The sequence below is a fragment of the Aplidium turbinatum genome, chromosome 18, assembly GCF_918807975.1.
Source record: "Aplidium turbinatum chromosome 18, kaAplTurb1.1, whole genome shotgun sequence".
NCBI classification, from domain to species: Eukaryota; Metazoa; Chordata; class Ascidiacea; order Aplousobranchia; family Polyclinidae; genus Aplidium; species Aplidium turbinatum.
The window spans coordinates 503,816-527,517 of record NC_137489.1 but is presented as its reverse complement, the minus strand read 5'-3'; the positions used below and the strand labels follow the sequence as shown (position 1 = coordinate 527,517).

At 38.5% G+C, this 23,702-nt stretch overlaps 1 protein-coding gene across 4 annotated transcripts; it reads right to left on the bottom strand.

Annotated features, from left to right (window-relative positions):
• Positions 1 to 756: 756 nt before the first annotated feature.
• LOC145788003 (cyclic AMP-responsive element-binding protein 1-like) lies at positions 757 to 21,821 on the bottom strand. 4 transcript variants are annotated; one of them, XM_082599842.1, is made up of 8 exons: positions 21,629 to 21,800; positions 21,104 to 21,193; positions 4,670 to 4,786; positions 4,243 to 4,289; positions 3,985 to 4,145; positions 3,195 to 3,392; positions 2,974 to 3,118; positions 757 to 1,571 (listed from the first exon to the last, which is right to left on the bottom strand). In XM_082599842.1, the coding sequence occupies exons 2-8, from the start codon at positions 21,176 to 21,178 to the stop codon at positions 1,424 to 1,426; spliced, it is 891 nt and encodes a 296-aa protein (XP_082455968.1). In that variant the 5' UTR covers positions 21,179 to 21,193; positions 21,629 to 21,800; the 3' UTR covers positions 757 to 1,423. The 4 variants fall into 4 exon arrangements, with proteins under 4 accessions (XP_082455968.1, XP_082455970.1, XP_082455972.1 ...); XM_082599844.1 differs by lacking the exon at positions 21,629 to 21,800 and adding an exon at positions 21,385 to 21,553; XM_082599845.1 differs by lacking the exon at positions 757 to 1,571 and adding an exon at positions 1,578 to 2,695 and having other exon boundaries at positions 21,629 to 21,821.
• Positions 21,822 to 23,702: the final 1,881 nt, after the last annotated feature.

Here is a 23,702-nt window from a genome sequence, read left to right as displayed (position 1 = left end):
TAAGCCAACCAGCTGACAAAAAAACCATCACTTAATTTGCTTTCTATGATCTTCTTTTCGCCATTATTTACGTCACTTAAACCGTAGCTTATGATTGGTTGGCGGTTTCATTCTAGTCAATTTCAGTGGCAGAATTTCGACTTGTTAAAGTGGCTACCAACATAAATTCGGTAACCCTCGTTTGGTTACTTCTGTAACAGCAGTAACTCCTGAGCCGTTGAATCGAATCAAAGCGTATTTAAAGTATGCGAAACTGCCAGGAATCTCCTTTCAGAGGCTTTATCAGTCGGAAGATGATCAAAACCCAAGTCCCTTCCAGCAAACACGTTGGGCTTAGTTTGGTGGAAACTGATCGAGGTTTCAATTAACTTAGGTTGAAAAGAACCATGAAAGCTCTTGAGGGTTCTTTTCATTCTTGAGCTGTTCATGACGCCTCCGGGAGCTTCACATGATAATGAACCACCCCTTATCCCTACGGATGTGCAGCATTGTAGCAATGACCCACCCCTTCAAATGTGTGGTGATTTGTCTTAACGTTCGCGAAAAACATGACATTTAAATTGCTCTTGAAACACTTGTGGAGGATTTTAAGCGTTACACCGGAGGGCGTTCACACAAAGGAGCAGGCCGTTAACCAAAACCACATTAAATTGAAAATGTGTGCTGAAAATACTTCTGGATAACCTGCCATTTCAATTAAGACAACATTCCGCGCCAGTCTGTCCCGCGCTGCGCAAGTAACTCAACAGACCCTCATCAACTTCTAAAACGAAAATTTACTTTTCTGCGTAAAATTTCAAATTTAAACAAAACAACGAACAGTCGATTGTGACGTCACAGTTGAGTAGATCGTCAACAATAAAGAAAGGCAGTAACCAACAATGAACTTGAAAGCAAATATATACATCCCTTAGATGTAGAAGAATATAAGTTTTATATAAAATTCTCAAATTTGAGGGAAATTAAATGGAATTGGTGCGACTTCCTACAACAGTGAGTGGAAACGCAATTTTCAACAGGGTTCCACCAGTCAGCAAGACAGTGGAGAACCCTTCGGATGGTTGCTATGGTTACAAGTAGCGGGGGAAAGCCCCGGTTAGAACTTCAGTGCACGCACTGGCTTGGTGCAAATTGCGGGATCAATCAGAACAGCATTGCTCAAGTCATTGCTTCACTATGATGACAGAACGATGAGTCTGCAGACAAGGAAAACGCTGGTTTCATAAAAAACAACCAACGCTGGAAACAATCAGGCTTTGACGATATAAGCAACGACAGCGTGAGCCTAAAACAAATCTTGGATCGTCCGGAATTTCGATCAACGGCGTCAACTGGAGCTTTACGGAGGAAAGCAATAAACACCAACGTTTGCAAATGATGTCACCTGGAGCTTGTGGGAGGCAGCCATTCGTGGCGAGAAGAGTTAGTCGACTTGCTTGTGGACATATAATTCTTTTAAAGTTTTCAGTTCATCAATGAGCTGTTTATTTTGATTTTCAAGAACGGCAACTCTTGTTTCTAAGCATTTGACGTACTCCTTCTTACGTCTCCGGCATTCTTTCGCCGCCTCTCTATGAAACAAGAAAGTTTCAAGCATCCGCTGCTCAAACCTCGACTGTCGATAGCTACAACAGCGCGGGATTAAACAACCAGGATTGGAATAGCAGTAGCACACACCCATTTGTAAATGTCAACTATACCTGTTCTTGAATATTGCAATCACATTGGTCCAGACATCTAGTGAAATTAGATTTACACCATTCATAATATTTAAAGTTAACTAATAAACATCCAATTAAAATGTCCTGTGCTCAACCCTCGACAGGATTGTTTCGCTACGGAAGTGAGAACATTTTTTCAACTTCAGCAATTGGTTGTGAACTCAACCTTGCCAGGTTACCATCGATCGAAACAACTGAACTGTCCCAGCGACTACAACCGCCCAGGTGATAGAGCTTTGAGACACACTCCATGTTGTTATAAAGGAGCTAGTATTGATTGTAAATAGCAACTCAAATATATTAATATAAAATTAAGTTGAGAATAATTCAACGAGCCATACACTACAAGCTAAATTCAAATTTTTATTTAATGCGGTTAGCGAGCAATTATTCCTCACAATCTATTTACAAAATGCCAACACAACTACAACGGCTCAAGGGGCGGATGAGAGCGATCAAAGTGGCAGTTTGTTGCAGTTGTCTAACACGTGACATCTCAGCAGCGCCAAGTGTGATGGTGTAAACATTTTAATATGGGGTCAACACTCGTGCACAGAGCTTATACAGAAAGTAGGAAACAATCAAAAATAAACAATACAAGCATTTTTAATTTTTTATAGATGCGATATATCGCGTATAGTTTGCGTGTAAGTGCAAATCGTCTTTGCGGGCACTCTGCAAACGCGGTTAGCCGCGTTGTCGGCGACAATAAAAGGACTTTGTCAAAGACGATGTCTTAACAAATACACAAGGAAGACATAAAACACGGCAAGTGCCTTGCCTCGGCCAGATGAGCATGAAGGCACACTCAGCCATGGGGATGAGCTCAATGCAGCTCCTCACGACAATACATTTCCTTGAGCTGATGGAGTTCGTCTATTAGCGCTTTGTTTTGAGTTTCTAGAACCCGAACGCGATTTTCAAGGCACTTTATGTATTCTTTCTTTTTAAGGCGGCAATCCTTGGCGGCTTCTCTGTGTGTCGATGGCGAAGAACGGTCGATGACGTCACAGCCATGGCCAGCGTTACGTTGAACGAGAACAGAACCCAAAAAAACAAAAAAGACAAATTAGCAAATAATCACCAACGCAAAAAATAAGTTAGGTTCTGGTCTCGCGGTCAACGTAACTCAAACCATGACGCATGAGAGTGTTATTACACGTCATATATTGACGTATGACCTACAACACGTCACCGAACTAACGGCATCCAGAAAATCAAGCTCCCAAACATGTTAGAATTGAACGCTTACCTGTTTTTCATGAGGCGGAGTTCACGCTTTCTAGAGGCTTCCTCTGCCATCTGCTGCGGTGACTGCATGCTATTCCCCCCCATCACCACCCCTGGGAGAGTGGTGGACGAGGTAGGGGTTCGAATCTGGTACATTTGATTGTCGCCTGCGATCAAGCAAAACATGATCGAAAACTAATCAGAGACAAATAGAAGTGAACTTGCATTGTGAACCCGACTCACCTTGAACAACAACATGGTTGGTAGGCATCCACAGGGTATTTCCCCCAGCTCCACCATCCCCCTGAACAAGAGTGGCTTGACCTTGTGCGAGGGCGTTCGCCATGGAGAAAGTCTGAAGACTGGGTACCGACGTGGTGGGGTCGTGGTTGACCGATGGGGCGGCAATTTGTATCGTTTGCGGCGTTTGATGGACGGTCACTGAAAGAAAAAGCGAGAATTAAAAGTCGTGCAACTGTGGCCGCCAAAATGCAATATAAGGCAGGGTGAGCATCAAACGACAATTTAAATAATATACTAGAGAAACCCAACTACTAGAACTTTCAACATCTGGTGGTCTGCAAGGCCTACCAGCTAAAAAGAAGGGGAATTGATCCAATCGGATTCAAAGACAATTTTGCATTATCCGAAGTTTGTTACAAATAGTAATTGGGTCCCGTAGTCTGGTTACAACATTCCAGATATCATCAGTGACATAAGTTTTGTTTAAAGTACATGTCATGTGTTGTCATACACAAGGAAGCAAGCTTGGTTCAGTTTCCGGTGATGTGAAAGAAAAATACAAACAAACCAGCAGCGCATGAGACCAGTGCGCAGCAGTGGATAGGCTCAAGTGATGAGCAGCTATTTTGTCACGATCTTTCAATTAATTAAGTAATTATAACTTCCTGCCTGATGCAGGACTAGCTGTTTGAAGTGACGCAAAGTATTACATCAAATACATACTTGCATCTTAAAAGACAGCCGTCTTACTATGCAGGCACAGTCAAAACAAGGATGGTGACATGCCTACCTGTACCGCTACCAGTCTGATAGGCCAGGGCAGGAGCCTGCAGAGAAGAAACTTGACTCCCGGAATCCGATTCAGAGCTATCTGACGACTTGCTACCTCTTCCAGGCTCATCTTTGACGGATCGGGGGTCAGGCTGTCCGGACAACTCATTCAAAATTTTCCTAAAGTCAACAGCAAATAAGTTCCCAGCCACTTTCCAGTTACAGAGAAATGACAAAAACTCAATGAAACAATTGGATTATGACAGAAAGCGCTGACCTGTACGACGGACGTCGCGACAACAGTTCACGCCGCTTAGCAGTATCCTGCACAGAAACAATCACAAAGTAAACAGCTATGCAACGTTAAAAAGCAAGAACGGAATTGTAGATTTACAACACTTTGCTCTATATCTGCCAGTCAAATACACCGGAATGGCCCGTTTCGGTGAGTCCGATCCCTTAACGGGGGATTTTTTTCAATTTTTTTTTTTAATTATCGGGTACCGTAGCCTAATTATCATTGCCGTTTTAGGGTTTATTTAGAGGTTAGGAACTCACCGAATCGGACTCATCGAATAGTAGCAGACCCCAAATACACAATTATCTCCAACTGATATTTTCAATGTAATATGAGGTAGTTGCAAGTCAATGATTGTATTGAAAGTTTACTAAAATGTTATTAGTCACTTGTCACAACAGCTCACTTGGACAGACGGCTCTGTCGTTTGGTTGGCCTGGATGATGGTTTGGCCTCCTTGTGCAGTAATCGCCGTGGCCATGGACAAAGGAAGAGTCACCATTTGAGGCTCAGCCGAGCCAGACTGAAACAATGACAATATGCACATTGATAGAATTGGCACATTGTGTTTCTACCCTGTCCCTACGTATGCATATTTAACAATCTTTTCCAGTTTTATTGATTGTGCCAGTATATCACTTACTGCAACTACTGACTAGTATAACTATATATATACCATTTTTTTTTGTTCCAAACACGACACTGACAAAAAAGTAATAAAAAAATTGTTAAAATCATGTCCTGTATGTTCAACATTGCACACATAGAAGCCAAGCACAGTTATATATTGTTTAAAATTTAAGTAAGAAATGTAGTTATGTTGGTATCTTGACTGTAACAAATATGAAATCAGACCTAATAATTTACTCAATACTTTCAATTGTTCAATCACCTAGCAAATAGGCATGTACCGATTGTACCGGTACTTCACATAATTTGAAATGTAGTCACAAAAAATAAATACTGTATGACTTCGATACACCATGGAGTCATCATTTGTGATAAGTCATCACAAGAGGTCAATTAGTATTTTTAGAGCTCATAAATTCATTGCATTAGTTCCAACGTAGCATGCAGTTTGTTTCGATAATCATGTTGATAGTTTGCTATCAAACAGTAAAAAGATTTACACTGCAAGAGCATATTTCTGTTAAAAACCAAGGTTAAAAAAGCACACAAGCTTTCAGCTTAGAAAAACAATAGTAACTTATTTATCAGTCACCGAGGTTTATACTGAAGTAATCAAGGTGAGGTTTAAATCAGCCTTGCTTTAAATCAGTAAGTTTGCTAAAATGTTTCATTACAAAACATAACTAATGGATAAATCAACTTTTCAAAAACCTTGGTGAGAAGAACTGTGCTTAACCCTTAGGCGGTTGGGCTCCTGGAGTCTTGCTCAGTTTGGGGGGGGGGGCTGTCGATTCTTCTTATGCTTTAGGAGTGATATCTCTGTTATTTTTTAAGGCACGGTTTCAAAATTTGGAATTCACTTTGTAAAACTATTCATGCAGAGCATATCCGAAAATTAAAACTATGTAAAGTTTAGAACTGCTTATATACGTTGAAATGTTGATGTGACTTATGACGTTTGAATTATTTGGTATTTTTTGATAGAGTAATGAAAAACATGCATTGCAATGTTGTGATTAAATTTTTTTTACATAATCTCAATTTAAATCATTTGGTTAACGAGACATGGGCCAAACTAATTGCTTTCATCCAGCTGGTGGAAAAATTTTGAACAATAGAATATAAAATATTTCAGAGGATGTGCTGAGAAATGCTTTATATCTCTCAATTTATAACCTTTATTCGCTCAAAATTTCAGCTCAATAGAGGTGAATAAAAGTTAGGAAAAGTCAAGAAATCTCGTAGTCGCAGCCTCAGTGGTTTTAGAGATACAACTGTTGATACAAAAAAGTTGAATTGACAGCCCCCCCCCAACCTTCAAAGGGTTAAAATACACTATATAAAAATGTATGGGTGGTTATGGTTATATTGCAAAAACACAAACTAGATTTGCATAATGTAATTCTTAAAAGTGACAATTCAGTTTATCGCAAACTTACCCATTCTTCAATATGAGGCAACATACTCATCATCATTATAATTTACTGCTTTCTAGAAGACCTTGTTCTACTGCCACACAAACTATGTATGGAAGTGCTTTAATTTTATACAATGTCCCACATACTTCATTTTAAAACATAGCCAACAGCATAGACTAGAAATCTAACACGGTGTCAAGTCAACTTCTGAAAAATAACCACTGCCTCAACAAAGAACCATTCAGCAGCATACTCTATATGGCTTATCCTGACAACAGCGTTTGTGTTTTACTTCACGATAACACAATATAATACTACTTAAAAAACTGCTCTACAAAAACTTTTATAACCAACACAATCTTGACTGGTACTGTGCATAACTCACAGCAATTCAATAACCTGGAATGGCTTTGAATAATACTTAACAAACAGAACATGTTTTACAGCAAACAAGAAACTTGGAAGGTACTAAATTTATTTCACTACTCAACAAATGATAACATCAACACATCCGCCAAAACGCAGTTGCTCACATAACTACACATGATATCACAACACATCTTGCTTGCAATAACAACAAGCACAGTTGCACTAATACTAAGTAGAAGGACGGAAGGAAATGCTTCCCCTCACTTTGCGCGCATAGATTGTGTGCTTTAGTTTGCAGCGCAGCAGGAAGTCATGCGGCCACCTCTGCTTGCCTAGTTTTAATATCACATTATGAAGAGTTTTGCTGGTTGGCAACTGTTCATACGCTATCACATTCCGTAGTCCATCGGCACAACTGTCTCACTGCAATAACATCTCAACAGCGACAGATAGTGAAAAGCGTTTAAACAGGAAATGATTGAAATGCTTCAAAGAACTGCATTGTTTGTGTAATGTGTATGCCAGTGTTTAGTGATACCACTGAACACAACGGAAATTAAAGTGTTATTAAAATGAAACTTAATTACAAAAACAAAGTAGGCACCATCTACCTTCAATTGTTTTCAATGAAAGCACTTAAAAATGGCAACCATCACATTCAAAGATAGTTAAAGCATTTGTAAAAAAAAATTAAACATTGCATGCCTTCGATGCACCAGCATGTACAATTGGAGTAAGTGAATGTCTAAAAATAACCAAAGCAATCTTGACATGGAAATACCCATGCTATCTATCACGACTTTTAACGATTCAAGCGTTTAACTTACTGCAGTTGTCAAAGTGGCTGACATGACTCAACCGTATTCGTAGCAAGATCAAATATCTAATATTTGAATTATTAGAACAAAAAGGTTTGCTGCTCTTGTTTTTAGCTGGTCTCATGCAAAAGTTCTAAACAATGCCATACTGGACACATAATACTAAAAATGTTAGAGTTCATTAGCATTGAAAAGCACATTAACGACACTTGTAAATCATCACTATTAATGGCTTTCACCATGGCAACATTCTTTCGCTATTTTGACACAGCCATGAGCTGTCCAAGTCACTACTTCCAACACTGACGAAGAGTTTCCCAACAAAATCATTTGACCTCTTGCTATCTACTTCCAGAGCCATGATGTAATTGATCAGGTGCCATTGCCAGCCAGCAGTTCATGGGCACACATCCCATATTGGGTTTAGGTGTCAAAGTACACAAAATGTTAAGGGCCAAGAGTGACCTAGTGGGCGCCGGACAGTATAAATACCTCACATCTTGACTTTGACACCAGTACACTAAGATCCAATGAGCAAATCTGGTGAACTGGGCCTTCTGATCTGCCCCCACCTAATGTTGAACCAGCTTAATATTCTTCTTGCTTGGTCAGGGCTTGAAACTGTCTTATCTGTTTCCTTGTCACAAGCGGCATCACAAAATTGGAAATGATCACTGTAGCTATGCTTTAACGAAATAGCATTTGACTAAATTTTAGAAATAGCACATTATGCTACCATCTGGAATTCTAAAAATACAATTCATAAAGAAAGGTTAGATCTACCGTTTTGAAGATCAAGAATTAATTTTTGTCACTTAAAAGTTGCGCACTTAATTAATGCATAGTTTTAAAAGTTAAATTAAGGTCCACTAATTAGTCACTTTTATGCACTAGACCTGGCCCCCATTAAATATTTCTATTAACAAGGCTACTTTTCGGTTACTGGAAAGAGCTCTAGTCGGTTACAACACACCTATTAGGTTATGATTTTAGTTTGATTTTCTATAGCAATGTTGTGGTCCACATTCAGCAATCAGCAGTTTTTTTTTGTAGTCAACCCTTGTGGTAAGTTTTGCAATGTGGTGATTGATTACAATGTAATCCACACATTTCTTTACATAAAGCAACAGTTTCGTGAGTAAAACATTTTCTTCATTTGAGCTCCAGCTGCTAAGGGTCTGTCCTTTTCCCACCTGAAGTTGATAATGTTTTCCGGACTGCACCAAAAGGACTTTAAAAATTAGCCAGTCTTTGTTTTAATTATTCAAGACATGTAGACATGTAATCCAACATGGTCAGCATCCATCTTGTCAAAGACGAAAAGAATATAAACATTTAATGAGTGATTTTCCCATAATGGAGTCCATGTATTAAAAAACATTTCTGGGATAGTATCATGTAACTCTGCAAATTTTTCATTATCATGACTGCATCTATTTCAATGAACAGAGCACTCTCTGATGAAAGGAAGCCCGTATTTGCTGCAGCATCATCCATATAAAATCCAGACATAAATGCCATAGAATTTTTGTTGAAAAAAGTGTCTTGAATGAGCTTCTTAAAATACCATCACTTTTTAAGTACAAATATAGAATTGGAGTTTTATGATTAACATCCGAAAGACATAGTCTGACAACGATGTTCTATGTCCTCATAGCAGATAGTGTTGGGCGATATTGAAAAAAACAAAACGATACGATATTTGAAAAAATACTCGATATTTTGATACTTTTCGATATTTTTGTACTGATTAAGAAAAGAGTTTCTCAGTCTTCGAAATTAGTGTCGGCAATTGCCGAGGTGATTGCCGACGCAGATGCATGAATGGCGCATTAGCGTCGGCAATAAAAATGCCGAGGCCACAAGAGCGCTTGTAAGGTTAGGGTTAGACATTCCTCCCAGTCGTTATGCCACAGCCATAGATTTGCTCCTTAGTCAACACACTGATGGAGCTCTGCGAAAGAGGCGTGTGGACTGTGGATGGGTATCAAAGCACGAAAGCGGCAAAACGTGGACGCTTCATTGCGAACGGCGAAGACAGTGTAGATTTACAGCCAAGCGATGATCCTCTTGAGGTGTCCGATTCCAGTGATGACACGACCTCATCCTCCGATACAGCATCTGATGATTCCGATTCTGACAACTAGTTCTTCATCAAACAGACTATGTGTTGCTCGCAGTATCCCAACTGTGCCGAAATTATGTTAGTGCATACCTAAATCGAGGCAATCTTCTCGCAGGGAGCGATTAATTTGTTACCGGTACTTGGTTGAGCAATTAACGTTATGATAATTCAACGTTGCTAGATGTCGAATTAATGTAAAACAAACGTAAATTTCTTATTGGGCATTGTTGTTACGCAATATAACCACTATAACCAGCCGGGAAAATTAAATCGATTTGTGCTGACTCGAACGTTGAATCAACCCAAAATTAACTTACTTTTCCTCCCCGTGAGTTATTCAACGTGAATTACCGTAACAGCGTGCGTATCGCGTTGCTCGCTTTATCGCTACTTTTGGTATTATTACATCACAACAAATCAAACAGTGCGGTCGCGATAGACTAACCTAGCATATTTTTCGCTTCTCGTTTTCCATGTTTGGTACATTTTTTTTTTGTTATAAACGTTCACAGCAATTGCCGAGGTAATTTCAACTTTTGGCGTTTGGCTTTGGCAATGTTTTTGTAGGGGTTTGCAGTTATGAGTTATCGAACGATATTGAAAAGATATCGTATCGAAAATTCGATGTATCGCCCAACACTAATAGCAGATATAAAAAAATACTTTTTTACCTTGAGTAGATTTTCAGCTTATTAAATTAAAGTTCTGTTCCAATCATATTTAAAGGGAACTGATTGTTTGGGCAAAAGATTCTATGACACATTAAAAAGAAAGTGGCACCCTACAACTTTTGATTTTATGAGGTTGCTACACAGCTTTTAAGAGGACTTCTTATTAAATGAAGGATTGAATTGAAGGTATTATATATATATAATACTTAAAATCAATACAAGATGGATTGTGGAGAGTAGAGATGTAAATGCAAAAAAAACGAACCATTTTTTTTAAAAAAAAACGTGTTTTTTTTCAAAAAAAACTTGAGCCAAAAAAAACACTCGTTTTTTCGTTTTTTTTGTTTTTTTTCATATTTTTCTGGAAAAGTTGCAATTTTTTTGCAATTTACAGCTTAGTTTCATTATAGTGCTCTTGAAAAACATTAAATTACTAAAAATAGTTTTATTGGTGTGCTGAAATTCCTAAGTGTTTGTGTTTGGCAGCATATGTTCTTGCATAGTCCTATGAGGACCTATGTTGTTTCGCTTTCTTCTTCATTCTCTGGCATGTTTGTGGCAGTAGACCTGACAAACATTGAATTAATGAAATTTGATACATGACATAATGTAGATGAGTTAATTTCTTTCTTTTTCCGTTTATGGAAGTTAGCTTATGATGTTAGTATACTGTGGTACTGGTTATTCTTGTACACACTCAATGGGTTGACGAAATTTTGACAAAACAAGGTGGCAGTTTTCAGTACACACATTTACCTTGTTTGTGGACGTGGTAATTTACTAATGCAAGCTATTGCCAATAGCTTGTTTAAACATGTTTTGTAACTGATAGCTTGCCAACGATGTATATGCTTTATAAATGTTGAAACAGAAGTATTCTTTTCGTGTGTTGTAAGATCTTGGATTGGACACTTCGTCATTGATGCTTCTTGCAGATTATTTGGGACATATAATGCAAGAGACCTTATTACTGATATTTTTAGCTGTCAAAAGTTAGTGCATTTGTCAGAAAAGGTTTAGGTTAATGTTCCTTTTAAATGCCCACCACTCATGTTGACTATTGCTAGTAACTACCATTCTACCAACCTTGAATGAAGAAATTTTTCCTTTAAAGTGGAGTTTTTCAGCACTGCTCAGTGCTCAGTGTTCACATAGTGAATAAATGCTTTATAATGCTTTTCCTGACAAGAATAAAGTTTTACCCATATTCCCACAATGCAGGATAAAGATACAAAACAAACATCAAAGATGAAAACTTATTTTATTTGAGAACTAGGCCTACTGTTTTTTGAGATAAAAAGAAATTGACCTCTTGTCGTTACGCACCAATAAAACCATGATGCAAACTTTAATTTTTTTTTATTGGGCAGAGGAACGATTGACGAAAAGTTAGGCAAAAACAAAAAAAGTGCTAAAGTCTCAAAGTTCTGCAAACTAGTTCAAATTGGATGGATTAAGTGCAACCAATAACCATACTTCTTTTAAACATGTCTATGACAGCACAATGGTGTGATTAAGGGAAAACAAACATGACTATGACGTCACAAAGGATTATTGAATCTCTTCAGGGAAAATAAAAAAACATCAAAACGTTTCCATCTTTCACTACATTTAAATGTGATTTGGGCTAAAAGTTGGGACTTTAGCACTACACTGCTTTTGCCAAACTTGTCATCAATCTTTCTTCTACCCAATTATTTTTTTTTTTAATTTACGCACCATGTTTTTATTGGTGCGTAACGACAAGAGGTTAATTTCTTTTTAGCTCAAAAAGTAGTAGCCAAAACTTGTTTTAATATTCATAAACAGATAGCCCACCCCATAAAACATGGGGGTAGAGCTAAAACTTTTGTAAATATGTTGAGCGGTTCTTGAGATATTGCCGTTTTTCTATTGCTCCTTATCTATGAACCCACTTAGTGGCTAAGGTTATTTCACTTATAACTCGAGAACCGCTTGTGTGATTTTCATCACGTTTGCACCAAATGCACATCAACTGGAACAATCTTTTGACGTTGTACTGGTAATGGTGTGGTGTGCTGGTGAAAAGTGCCTTTGTGAAGTAGAGAAACAGGACCCTGACCACCTGGTCCTAACGTAACATGCCCATTAACCAAAATCTCAGGTGGCTTCGAAACTGTACACGAGTGTGGTACTGCATTTAACAACTGGCTGAACCAAATTACAGACAATACTTGAGATGTGCCAACCATAGGACACTGTGTTACTATTTGAGACGATGAGAAACCTTTATGGCTCGTGTGTTGAGACTTGAGAGACATATTGTCTCAATTGAAAGATGTTATACGAGTTATGAGACTATTTTTTTGTTGAAAGAGACGCTATTGCAATGAGTTTACCCTAATTGCTGCATATTGTGACATTTAATAAAAAAATAGGTAAAAAAAACAAATAAAAAACAAAAAAAACGATAAAAAACGAGCTCGTTTTTTTTAAAAACAAACAAAAACCGTTTTTTTACATCTCTAGTTGAGAGTGATTAAGAATATAGTCAGGTTCGTTATGTAATTTCGTTCAAATTTTTTGGAGATTAGCAAACCTATACATTTTCGGAAAGCTTAGACCATGAGGAATCCGAAAAACGTTGATTACATTTGCAGAGATGTCCCCATGGCCGCCATTTTGAATTTTCAAAATGGCCGCCGCAGAATATATATTTTGATATATCTCGGCTCCTAATAAACTTAGAAACTTTATCAAACATGCTAATTCTATATTTTAATGGTCAAGAAATCCATTAGAAGCATACCTAGATACCAAGCGTTAAGTGCTTTGCAATTATCCGCCACATTGGTTTTCAAAATGGCCGCAGAAATTATATTTCGTTGCATTACTACTTATATACAGTGTTACGTCGTATTTGTCCGTAATTAAGTATAAAAAATGAAAATAATGAAATGAAAAAGTATTTATTAGTATTTGTTGTCCGCGTACTGGAAAGGCACCACACAATGGAACAATCACTGTAGTGTATCAGAAAGCAAATGTTCCAGGAGAACTAGTTGCACCAAAGCTCGAACTTACTGCAGGTAAGAACTTATCAATCCTTCCATATCATGTGCCCATTAAGCCATGTGCCAAGCCAAAACCAGAACTTGACAACAGAGCACGGAGGTTTGAAGCCAACACAACAGGTGTTGCTCAGTCAAATGAACTGACCCAGTTAGGGTGGGTCACAGCATGTACTTTGTCCAGAGCAAGAGAAAATGATAAACAGAGCAAGATCCCCGGATGGGCAGGATACAAGTCACTCATCTCATCTTGCCAACCACTCACTCACGTTGGTGCACTGCCCCTGCTACCTGAAGTTGCCACGAGTGGCCTACTATGCTGACTGTGATTCTACAAGTAGGCTATCCCAGCAGAAAACGTTAGTCGTTGGTCAGGGGTACTCAACTGTGATAACCTTCGACATGGCCCTCTACGAAAAGGCAGTATAGTTGCTAGACGCAAGGGTCGACCTGAAAAGAGAAATTGTTTCCAGACTGGGTGAGCTGCATGCTGTGATGGCTGCACTAAGAGCTCTCGGAACTTCCATAGAGAACTCTGGGTTTGATGATGCCTGGATTGAAGCCCATGTGTATAGATCTGCGATCACAAGACAAATTCTCAAGTGTGCGCACTACAAGAGAACTCTTCGTGCACACATCCACACTTACATAGCTTTGTAAAACTGGCCTTGGGTCAGTTTTTCACAGAGAAGCCACATCTGAAGATTATCTGCTCAAAATCAGCAGATAACGTCCAGAAGGCATGTACATCGTTATCTGATAACAGAAACATTACTCTTGAATCCATCTCGACTGCTCATGACCATCTGGAACGAATCCTCATAGATGAAGATGTGATGCAGCCATCGAAAGCATGGGAAACGGAAAAGTCCTCTAATGCGATGTTCAAGTCAATGATGAACTATGTTCACTGTGTGGAAACAATCTTATTCTTTGTCGAGGCATCCCGGAATGCAGATCTCAATCTCCATTTGCAAGTTGGTGAGGAACTGAATAAGCCCTAGATCGGATAAAGTACAAGCGCCTTTGGCCACGGTATATTGCAGATATGCATGACCTGAAGATCAACCACCCAGAGACTTGGTGTGAACTTCAAGAAGGCAATGTGTCTGTTACCAAGAGTGAGATTCCATTTGTGTCCATTGGTGCAGATCGTGCATGAGAGCAGTTCAACAAGATGATGAAAGTCCGCTCTGGACTAATTGGCATTTCTAACAACACGAATTAGGGACAGTAGAATATCGGGAAGCGCAACTACATCCGCTTTTGGCTTATCCGCAACACTAGAAGGGTTACGATTTTTTCTGATTTACAAAATAATGTACATTTTATAAGTTATATAAGAAGAATGAAGTTGGTTTTAAAGTACTTTAAGGTTTTTAGTTGAAAACAAGCGAGCAACAAAGCGTGAAAAAAATGTCAAATTGGCAATTGACCCTTCTAATGTTGGCGGAACAACGGAGTTGCGCGTCCCGTAATCTACCGTCCCTAAACACGAATGCCCGGCAACGGTTTTTTCTGGCTGCACCAAAGATGTCGCGCCTCTGAGAAAAGTTCAAAGAGCAGTTTGGAGACACTTCTTCCAAAAAAAAAAGTCACCCTGAAGTACAAACAGCCATTGTCAGGAAAGAGCATGAAGCTGTTGACAAGATAAAAGCTACCATACTGAGTCACGGAAATCCATTCGCAGTTGAAGGTGATGAGTTGTATAACTTCATCACACACGCATGTGTTCCACAAGAAAATGTCAAACAGATCCTGACCGTCGATGAGCAGGGACAGCAGCTCTACAAAGAGTATGCTGCAGAACGCATTAATGGCGATGTCAGCTTATGGGCACCAGTTAAGAAGCAGAACAACCCCATGTACATGTCAAAAAACAAGTAGGAAACAGTCAAGGTTCGTGACCAGTCGGTCGATCTGAAAGAAACAAAAGATCCCTACGGGCGCTTCATGGTCCTATCCAGATCAAACCGGGACATTGACCAGAAGAATGCTATCAGTAACTATGAGTTCACCCTCACACCGAGAGCACTATTCGCTCCAGATGGATCAGTTCTACCATGCACTGATAAATCAAAGCTCATCCATTGCCTGCAGCATCTGGTTGAAACTGATGGAACAGAGCATGATGCGCATGAACCAGCATCGGGTGGACAGAGAGTTGACACTGCTAATGCAGAACTGTTACCATTGGCATCGCACATGAGTCAGAAAATTGCCATTGTCAATAGCATGGTGGTCGTCCAGAAGATAACTAGAGCAAGACGACGAAAAGACAAAGATCCCGTCTAATACCAAATCATGGATGACACCAGAATCAAGCACATATACCACTGAGTAGGTTCCTGTCCCATGACCAAACGAAAGCAGATTTGACACAGTATCTTGCTGAAGAAGTAATCGGATACAACAAGCATTCTCCAAAGCTGGTGATACTTCAGCGTCAGGCCACACCAGAAGCAATCTTCAAGCATCACGTTTGAAGTAAATAATCACAAAGCTGACACCTTGATGATCTGCCTCGCAGCATCACAGCGGAGTCTTGGTGCGCAGTTAGTCTTCTTCAGTCTGGACACAGACGTTCTTGTCCTTGCTGTTGCAAACTACAACCAACTCTGCAAACACTCGTCCATTTCCATGCTATCAGGTACTCTGGTGATCGCACCAATATGGAGAGCTGTAGGACAAGAGAAGGCAAAAGCATTACCCGTATTCCATACTTTCAGTGGAGCTGATAATGTTGGCAGATTTTCAGGATTGGATAAAACCAAGTGGTTCCAACAGTAGGCTACTTGAAGGCAGGAATGGAAACAATCAGTGCACTAATACACTTACCTGAGGACAGCACACTATCTCCGAATGTTAAAGAAATGCTGGCAGCTTTGTCTGCACGATGTGCTGCCCGAAGGGTGTCCACACAAACAACAATCCAGAACTGAGATGGCACCTGTTTTGCAAGAACTTGGCGAAAAATCAAAACTGTCCTCCAACAATTGGTGCATTAGAGGAGCACATTGAACGCGTGCGAGTTCAGAGTTGTGTCTGGTGCCACACCAACTGTCATGTGGCAACAGCTCCTTCATCCACTTCGGCATGGCTACCATCAGCATGAAAGTGGGATTTCACCTATCACCACAAAGATTCTACCTGCACCACAAGCCATTATTCAGCTAGACCGATGCCAATGTAAAACCAAATGCTCAACCCAGAGATGTTCGTGTCGAAGGAACAACTTGACCTGCACCGACTTGTGCCTGTGTGGGAGAGACTGCGAAAATGACGTTGACTGTAATGCTGGAAATAAGACTCAGGACAGCAGCTGTTGGAAAATGTTTGTCCAAAATATGACAGTGGCGTGCAGGCTTGCTTCTAATGAATTTCTTAGTCAACATAACTTAGTACTAGCATGTTATTGTTGAATGAAGTTTATATCTCAACTAGTAAGTAGTAATGTAACAAAATATAATTTCTGCGGCCATTTTGAAAACCAATATGGCGGATAATTGCAAAGTGGTTAACGCTTGGTATCTAGGTATGCTTCTAATGGATTTCTTGACCCTTAAAACATAGAATTAGCATGTTTGATAAAGTTTCTAAGTTTATTAGGAGCCGAGATAAATCAAAATATATATTTTGCGGCGGCCATTTTGAAAGTTCAAAATGGCGGCCAAACGGACATCTCTGCAAATGTAATCAACGTTTTTCGGATTCCTCATGATCTAAGCTTTCCGAAAATGTATAGGTTTGCTAATCTCCAAAAAATTTAAACGAAACTCTTTTTTTTGACATAGTGAACCTGACTAATAAGCTCAAAACATAGTCACTAGTCAGTGTTGTCATTCAGGACGGATGCAACGTAATTCGTAGCATGAACAATTCGTACCGTCAGTTCGTACCTTGAAAAGATCGAGAAAAAAAATTAAAAAAGCCGAAGTCGCTGATTGGAGTTTCCACAAACAAACAAAAAGTCTTAGGATCATTACTGGAAATTTTAAAATATTTGCGGAAACTCCGATCAAACCTAACCCTTTTAAAATGCTTGCGGAAACTCCGATCAACCCTAACCCTTTTAAAATGTTTACGGAAACTGCGATCTGCGAAACTGCGACTTCGGCAAACTCTTATGATCATTACCGGAAATTTTTAAATGTTTGCGAAAACTGCAATCAGCGACTTTGGCTGTTCTATTTTTTCTCTCGATCTTTTCAGTTTGTTTGTTTGCGTAAACACCCTAACCCATTTAAAATGTTTGCGGAAACTCCGATCAATCCTAAACCTAACCCTTTTAAAATGTTTGCGGAAACTGCGATCAGCGACTTCGGCAAACTCTTAGGATCATTACCGGAAATTTTAAAATGTTTGCGGAAAAACGGAAACTGCGATTAGCGACTTCGGCTTTGTTCTATTTTTTTCTCTCGATCTTTTCAATTTGTTTGCGGAAACACCCTAACCCATTTAAAATGTTTGCGGAAACTCCGATCAATCCTAAACCTAACCCTTTTAAAATGTTTGTGGAAACTGCGATCAGTGACTTCGGCAAACTCTTAGGATCATTACCGGAAATTTTTAAATGTTTGCGAAAAACAGAAACTGCGATTAGCGAGTTCGGCTTTGTTCTATTTTTTTCACTCGATCTTTTCAGTTTGTTTGCGGAAACTGCGATCAGCGACTTCGGCTTTGTGCTATTTTTTCTCTCGATCTTTTCAGGGGGAAAATTGTAAAATGTTTGCGGAAACTGCGATGGATCAGCAACTTTTTTTAATTTTTTTTTTTGATCTTTTCAAGGTACGAACTGACGGTACGAATTAGGTTGCACCCATTCAGGACCAGGGTCTACAACACATTTACTTGCAATAAAATTTTTATTGAGTAATATATTTTATAAAATAAAAAAATCTTTGAATGAAAAGTGATGAAAGTTCTTTTTAAACAATGTTTCGATGATACTTGATGCATTATATAACCGATGACTTTTAACTACGCAATGAAATGAATTGACTTTCTGGGTTGCAACAAAGTTTCATTCAGAAATGCTGTTTTGAGCAGCCTTGGTGTAACGTACTCCAGATTAAAAGTACAGGTACATTCACTTTCTATAATGATTAAAGCTTTGAGAATACTGAATAAAAAAGCAACTTAAGCAAACATGGGTTACTTGTAGGGATGGGCAAAATAGAATAACCGGTTGTGAAGCCTAACCGGTTTCAAAATGCATATGAAATCGGATAATTGAAACCAATTTAACGATCGACTTCATACCACTCGGTCTGGTCGCAACGAAAGTAAAATTGTTTTATCAATTTAATACGGCGTAGGAAAAACGCACGAGTTTTGTTGTGCACATGAAAGAGATCTTTCTTGTCAAGCGCTTTGCAGTCATCACAGTCTTGCTATGTACGGGTAGTTGGCTTTGTCTTAGCTTTTACTATGCCGGGGAAACAAAAGACTTCAATTGTTTAGGTACACTTTTCGCAACCAAACAGAGAAAATCTTGCTTGTGGCAAGCATTGTAAAATCGAAATGAAGTATTGTAACAGTACTGGGAGTATGTGGACACATTTGAAAAATTTACAGATTTTTAAAATTGATGAACCTGAATGAATGGGATGGCGAACCTTTTTTAGTGCATGGGTCACAAAAGAGACCTTAATCCTTGAAAAAGCAAAAGTCGGTCATACATTTAATTACATGTTAATGCGAAACTGCATGTTAATTCGAAACTTGCTGCTGCATCTTCTCTGCAAGTCTTATTATCCTTGGTTGGTAATCCGTAGTTTTTAGCTTCACACATGCAGCACTCATATCTGAGCTGAGACGATTCCGTGTGCTTGATTGTATAAAATTCATGTGCGAAAATAAAGATTCGCACGAATATGAAGAACCAAACAACGTTAACAGAGCTACCGCAAATCTTTTCATAGTTTCAAACGAATTTGGCGGGGAGTTCCACTCTGTAAGAATTATATACTGTATTTTCAGCATGGTTTTCAACAGCAGGAAAGTCACAACCATCCATATCCGTTTTCATTTCAATTTTTTGTAGGAGATGATTTAAGTCTACAAATTTTGTTTTTCAAACTGCACTTTCTTGAAAGTCTATCATTTCCATTTCCAAGGTGTAAAGACGAAGCCATTCGAAGTTTGATAATTAATTTGATTTTCAAATTGAATTGCATGCGGGAAAAGAAAGAAACTGCAATGTAGTAGGCCTATCTAGCTTTCGGAACTGGGTAAACCTTTCTGACATTACATTTTTGGCTTCTTTTGTCAGTAAAACATACATGTTGAGTGCAGTTTGCTTTTGTTCATAAGTTAAATTGGTGCTGGTAAAGTGCTTCCACAACTGAGGAAAATATTTCAGCTGACCTTGTTCAAGCCTCAAGGTCTACAGAAAAAATAGCGAGTTTCTTCTCAAATGCTTTAATGTGCCCAAACATGGATAATACAATATTTCCACAGCCTTGCAATTTAGTATTTAACTTATTGTAATGCATTGTGAAATCAGCGAAAAAATATAAATCATTCAACCACGTACTTTCACTTAACTCTGGATATTTTTGATTTTTTTCAGCTAAAAAAAGTTGTACTTCTTTCAACAATTCAACAAAACACTACCACAACTTAACCACCTTACACTGTTGTACATGAGTAAGCCATTAAATTTACTGTCACACGCGTTCAATAAATTTGCAAACTGGCGTTTATTAAGAGCATGAGATGCAATATAGTTGACTATTTTTGTTACCACACTTACAACTTTTAGAAGAGATTTGATTGATTTGGCTATATGGCAATTTGGTACAGTACTCGATTAAAATAGGGTGGGGCCTTATTACAAATATTTAGTGAAACATTTATTCTTTGCTGAAATATTTGTTTAAATTTCATTATTTTAAAAAAGACAAGTGGGTCACCAAAAAGCTGTGATGGGTCACTTCGTGACCCGCGGGTCAGTGGTTTGCCATCCCTGGTCTAGGGCGATGCTCCACTTACTATTTTTATTTTTTTAGGGGATGAAGGAGTCATGTATAGCCAGGGTTGCCATCGACAATCGACATGGACCCCAAAATAAGGACAACCAAAAAATTAAACTTTCATACAAAACAAACATTTTTGAACAAATCTAAAATTTATTGGAGCCATGAAATATCACATACCATATTTTTTTGCCAGAAATGTTCCAGCAACTCTTTGTAAAAAATATTTCGAGCAACTCATGACAACTGTGGTTTACTTTTGCTTGTAACAGAGATTCGGCAATCATTTCACTATGTCTGTTCATTAATTGTTAAAAATAAGACAAAATAAGAATTCAAGTCAAAAAAGCCACAAACTATTATTAGGCTATATTGTTGTGAATGGAATAAATTTTGTAAAAATCTTTGTAGCATCGGCCCACATGTTTGTGTTGGGTGTAATGTAAGGCCGTTGTCCAACTAGGTTAAAAGTTGAGAAATATCAGTATCTGAAACAATTTTTTGCCATTTTACTAAAGCTTGAAAATGAGCAATACACTAGTAGCCTAGATTTGTATACAAATGCATATAATCCAACAATCAATGGAACAGATCCATTACACTCCACATAAGGTTATAAGTTCTATATGGAACAATGGATTGTAAGCTATGATATCCACAGGGCTATCTCACTTTTTACATTTTCACTTTACACTACAAGGATCTTGGGCTATGTTAAAAATCATTGCTAAAAAATGCATAAAATTTTAAACATTAGGAGCTAAAATTAATGTACTTTCAATAGGCTACAAACTTACAACTTGTATTTGGATTTGTGCTGTTGGCCTTTCTTCACCAGCATTACTGTTTGTTTCTGCTACAATGCTTTCCATTTTGTCGGGTGAAGCCTGTTGAAACAAAATATATTTTTAATTTCCTTTATTCATTCTAAAGTAACTAAATGAGGTTATGCTTGGCCATCTTGTGTGTAGACTAGACTACAGCTTTTGGCACTAGCATTGTGATAGCTTACATGAAGGCAACAAAAGGGCTGAAAAATTGCATGACAATACTTTTCAAGAAAAAGCTACTGCATTACTTTTGTTCCGTTTGAATCAATCACCAGACCACAGGCAACACATTAGGATGTTGTTTGAAACTGACTTCATTCCATGGCAGAAATTTTTAAACCTTTCAAAGTTATCATAAAACATTAAAAACGTTTGCAAAAAAACTAATCCCAACAAGCAACTGCTGAGACAATTCATAAGAAACACAATAAAATAGCAGGTCAGGCTCCCCGCTGAACTAGACAACGTGGTTGTGTTTTGTTTTGTACTTACGTAGTTTTGTCGTGATCAAATGCAGCTCCAGGACTGGACACTCTCTTGCTACGTAGACAACACGTCAAATGACACGAAACGCGTCACCACTGAGACAAACAAGAGAGATGAAAATTTTTGGTTGGGTTCAGATTTTATGAAAATCTTACAAATCAATGCGATACAATTATACAAAATAAAAAAAAAACCTTCAAAGTTCTTTTATGCGTTTTATGTCAAAATATCTCGTGACATTGAAAACAAATATGCGTATGAAAGTTAAATGTTAATATGCGGAGATACACTTGAGTATTCATCCGCCGGACAACTAGTAGTCTCGCAACAGCAGTGTTTGAATGACGCAATATTCCCGCTCAACAAAAATTGTTTAAAAGCAGTTGAGCTTGCTTTGTGAAGAGGTTTTTATTTCTACATTCAACTGCGTGGATACGCTGAAAAAATATCATTGTTTAAAAAACTTCAAAAATATTGATTGAAGCACATGTTTTAAAATTGTTTTCACAACTTCCAATGCGCATTAGATGAAAGATGGGCTGCAGGTTTGGGCATTTGTAATTGTAGGGACCCGTGATAAATATTCATTGTTTTCAACTTTGTGCAAAACGTTTTTCTCCCATAATATTTGCGTTCATTAAAAGAGATTTGTTGTGAACAAAAATAATTGAGAAATCGTTTCCCACTCAATAACCCAACCGTAGCTTTCCGCCCCGTTAGCTCAGTGGTTGCGCGCCGGGCTCAAGATCACGCGGCGCTGGTTCGACTCTCGTGGTGTGCGCTTAAAGTGCCTTTGACAGGTTGGATCCGAGTATAGTAACTTTTTTAAGCATTTCCTACCGCAGAATTATGCTTAGCGAACTTTTTAATCTTAACCTCGTAGCTCGACTGGTTAGGGCGTAATTTATATCAAACGACTGCTCCGCAGCGCCACCACCGCGGCGAAACTCCATATTTTAATGCTCTGGAACGACTTTGGTGGTATTACGTCATCCTAAGTTGGCATCGTCAGCGACAGATGAAATAAATGTTTCCTAGATGTAATTGGTGGATCACAGTGTGGCATAGCCGTACGAGACCAAACCATTTTGGGGGGGAGGGGCAGAACGTAAATTTGCCCAAATGTGCGCGCTTTTGTAGAAATTGCCTAAATATAATGTATGTGGTGCAAGATAACAGTGAAAAACTAACATAACAAGATCACCAGCAGTGGCGTAGCCAGTAATTTTGAAAGGGGGGGTTTTGACGGCGTGTTTCACCTATGGCGACACCCATCGGCGGGGGATCTGGAGGGCCTCCGCCAGAAAATTTTGAAAAATTACTTTGAATTTGGTGCATTCTGAGAGTATTTTCAACAAAAATGTGGTTATGAATATTCCTGTAAAATGGTGCTGTCCGGTGGCATAGCAAAATGATAAGATCATGTTTTCTTTGGCATTTTTCGGAAATAAAGCTACAATTCTCTATGTTTTCTTGTTCTTAATTCCTGGCTGAGATATTTGAATGTTTGGTAATGGCAAAATTCGCTTTTTGCAATTCCCAACCCCCTCCCTCCCTGGCTACGCCACTGATCACCAGCTAGCTAGAATTTCTTACCAAAGTAATCAAGATAGAACAACTGAATTCATCTTTGAAGATACCTTGCTTGTGCATTGCTCGATGCTTCTGCACTTTGGCATGGTAAGTAGGAGTAACAAATATTGTTTTACACACCACAAATAATAAACAACGCCCCTTAAATATTCTGTTGTGATGTCATAAAAGACTCAGAAAAATAAACATTGCAGGAAGCCGGCTCAGGGTGACCATGCGAATTCAGAAAAAAGTACATAACAATAGAGAAATTATAATTAAATGTAATAAAACACAGACCTACTACTTCTGTTCAAATAAACTTTGTTCAATCAATTAAAGTAGTTTTGATGATACGAATTTTAGTACAAAAATAAAAAGGTCTGGCAGCACTACTTCTAAAAATATAGTTAGGCTAGGTAATTTGATGAAAAAAATAACTAAGTTTAATATATTCTAAGCTTGCATATAGACAGTGACGTAGGATTCAAACAACCCAATTAGCCTA

Bases quoted from the DNA above. Each gene is read 5' to 3' on its own strand.
- LOC145788003 (XM_082599845.1), bottom strand. From the start codon at position 21,178: ATGGAAAGCATTGTAGCAGAAACAAACAGTAATGCTGGTGAAGAAAGG. The intron at 4,787-21,103 runs GTAAGTTTGTAG...TCATTGTTTCAG, and splicing joins CACAAATCCAAATACAAGTT to TCTGGCTCGGCTGAGCCTCA. The intron at 4,146-4,242 runs GTCAGCGCTTTC...TGTTGACTTTAG, and splicing joins TCGCGACGTCCGTCGTACAG to GAAAATTTTGAATGAGTTGT.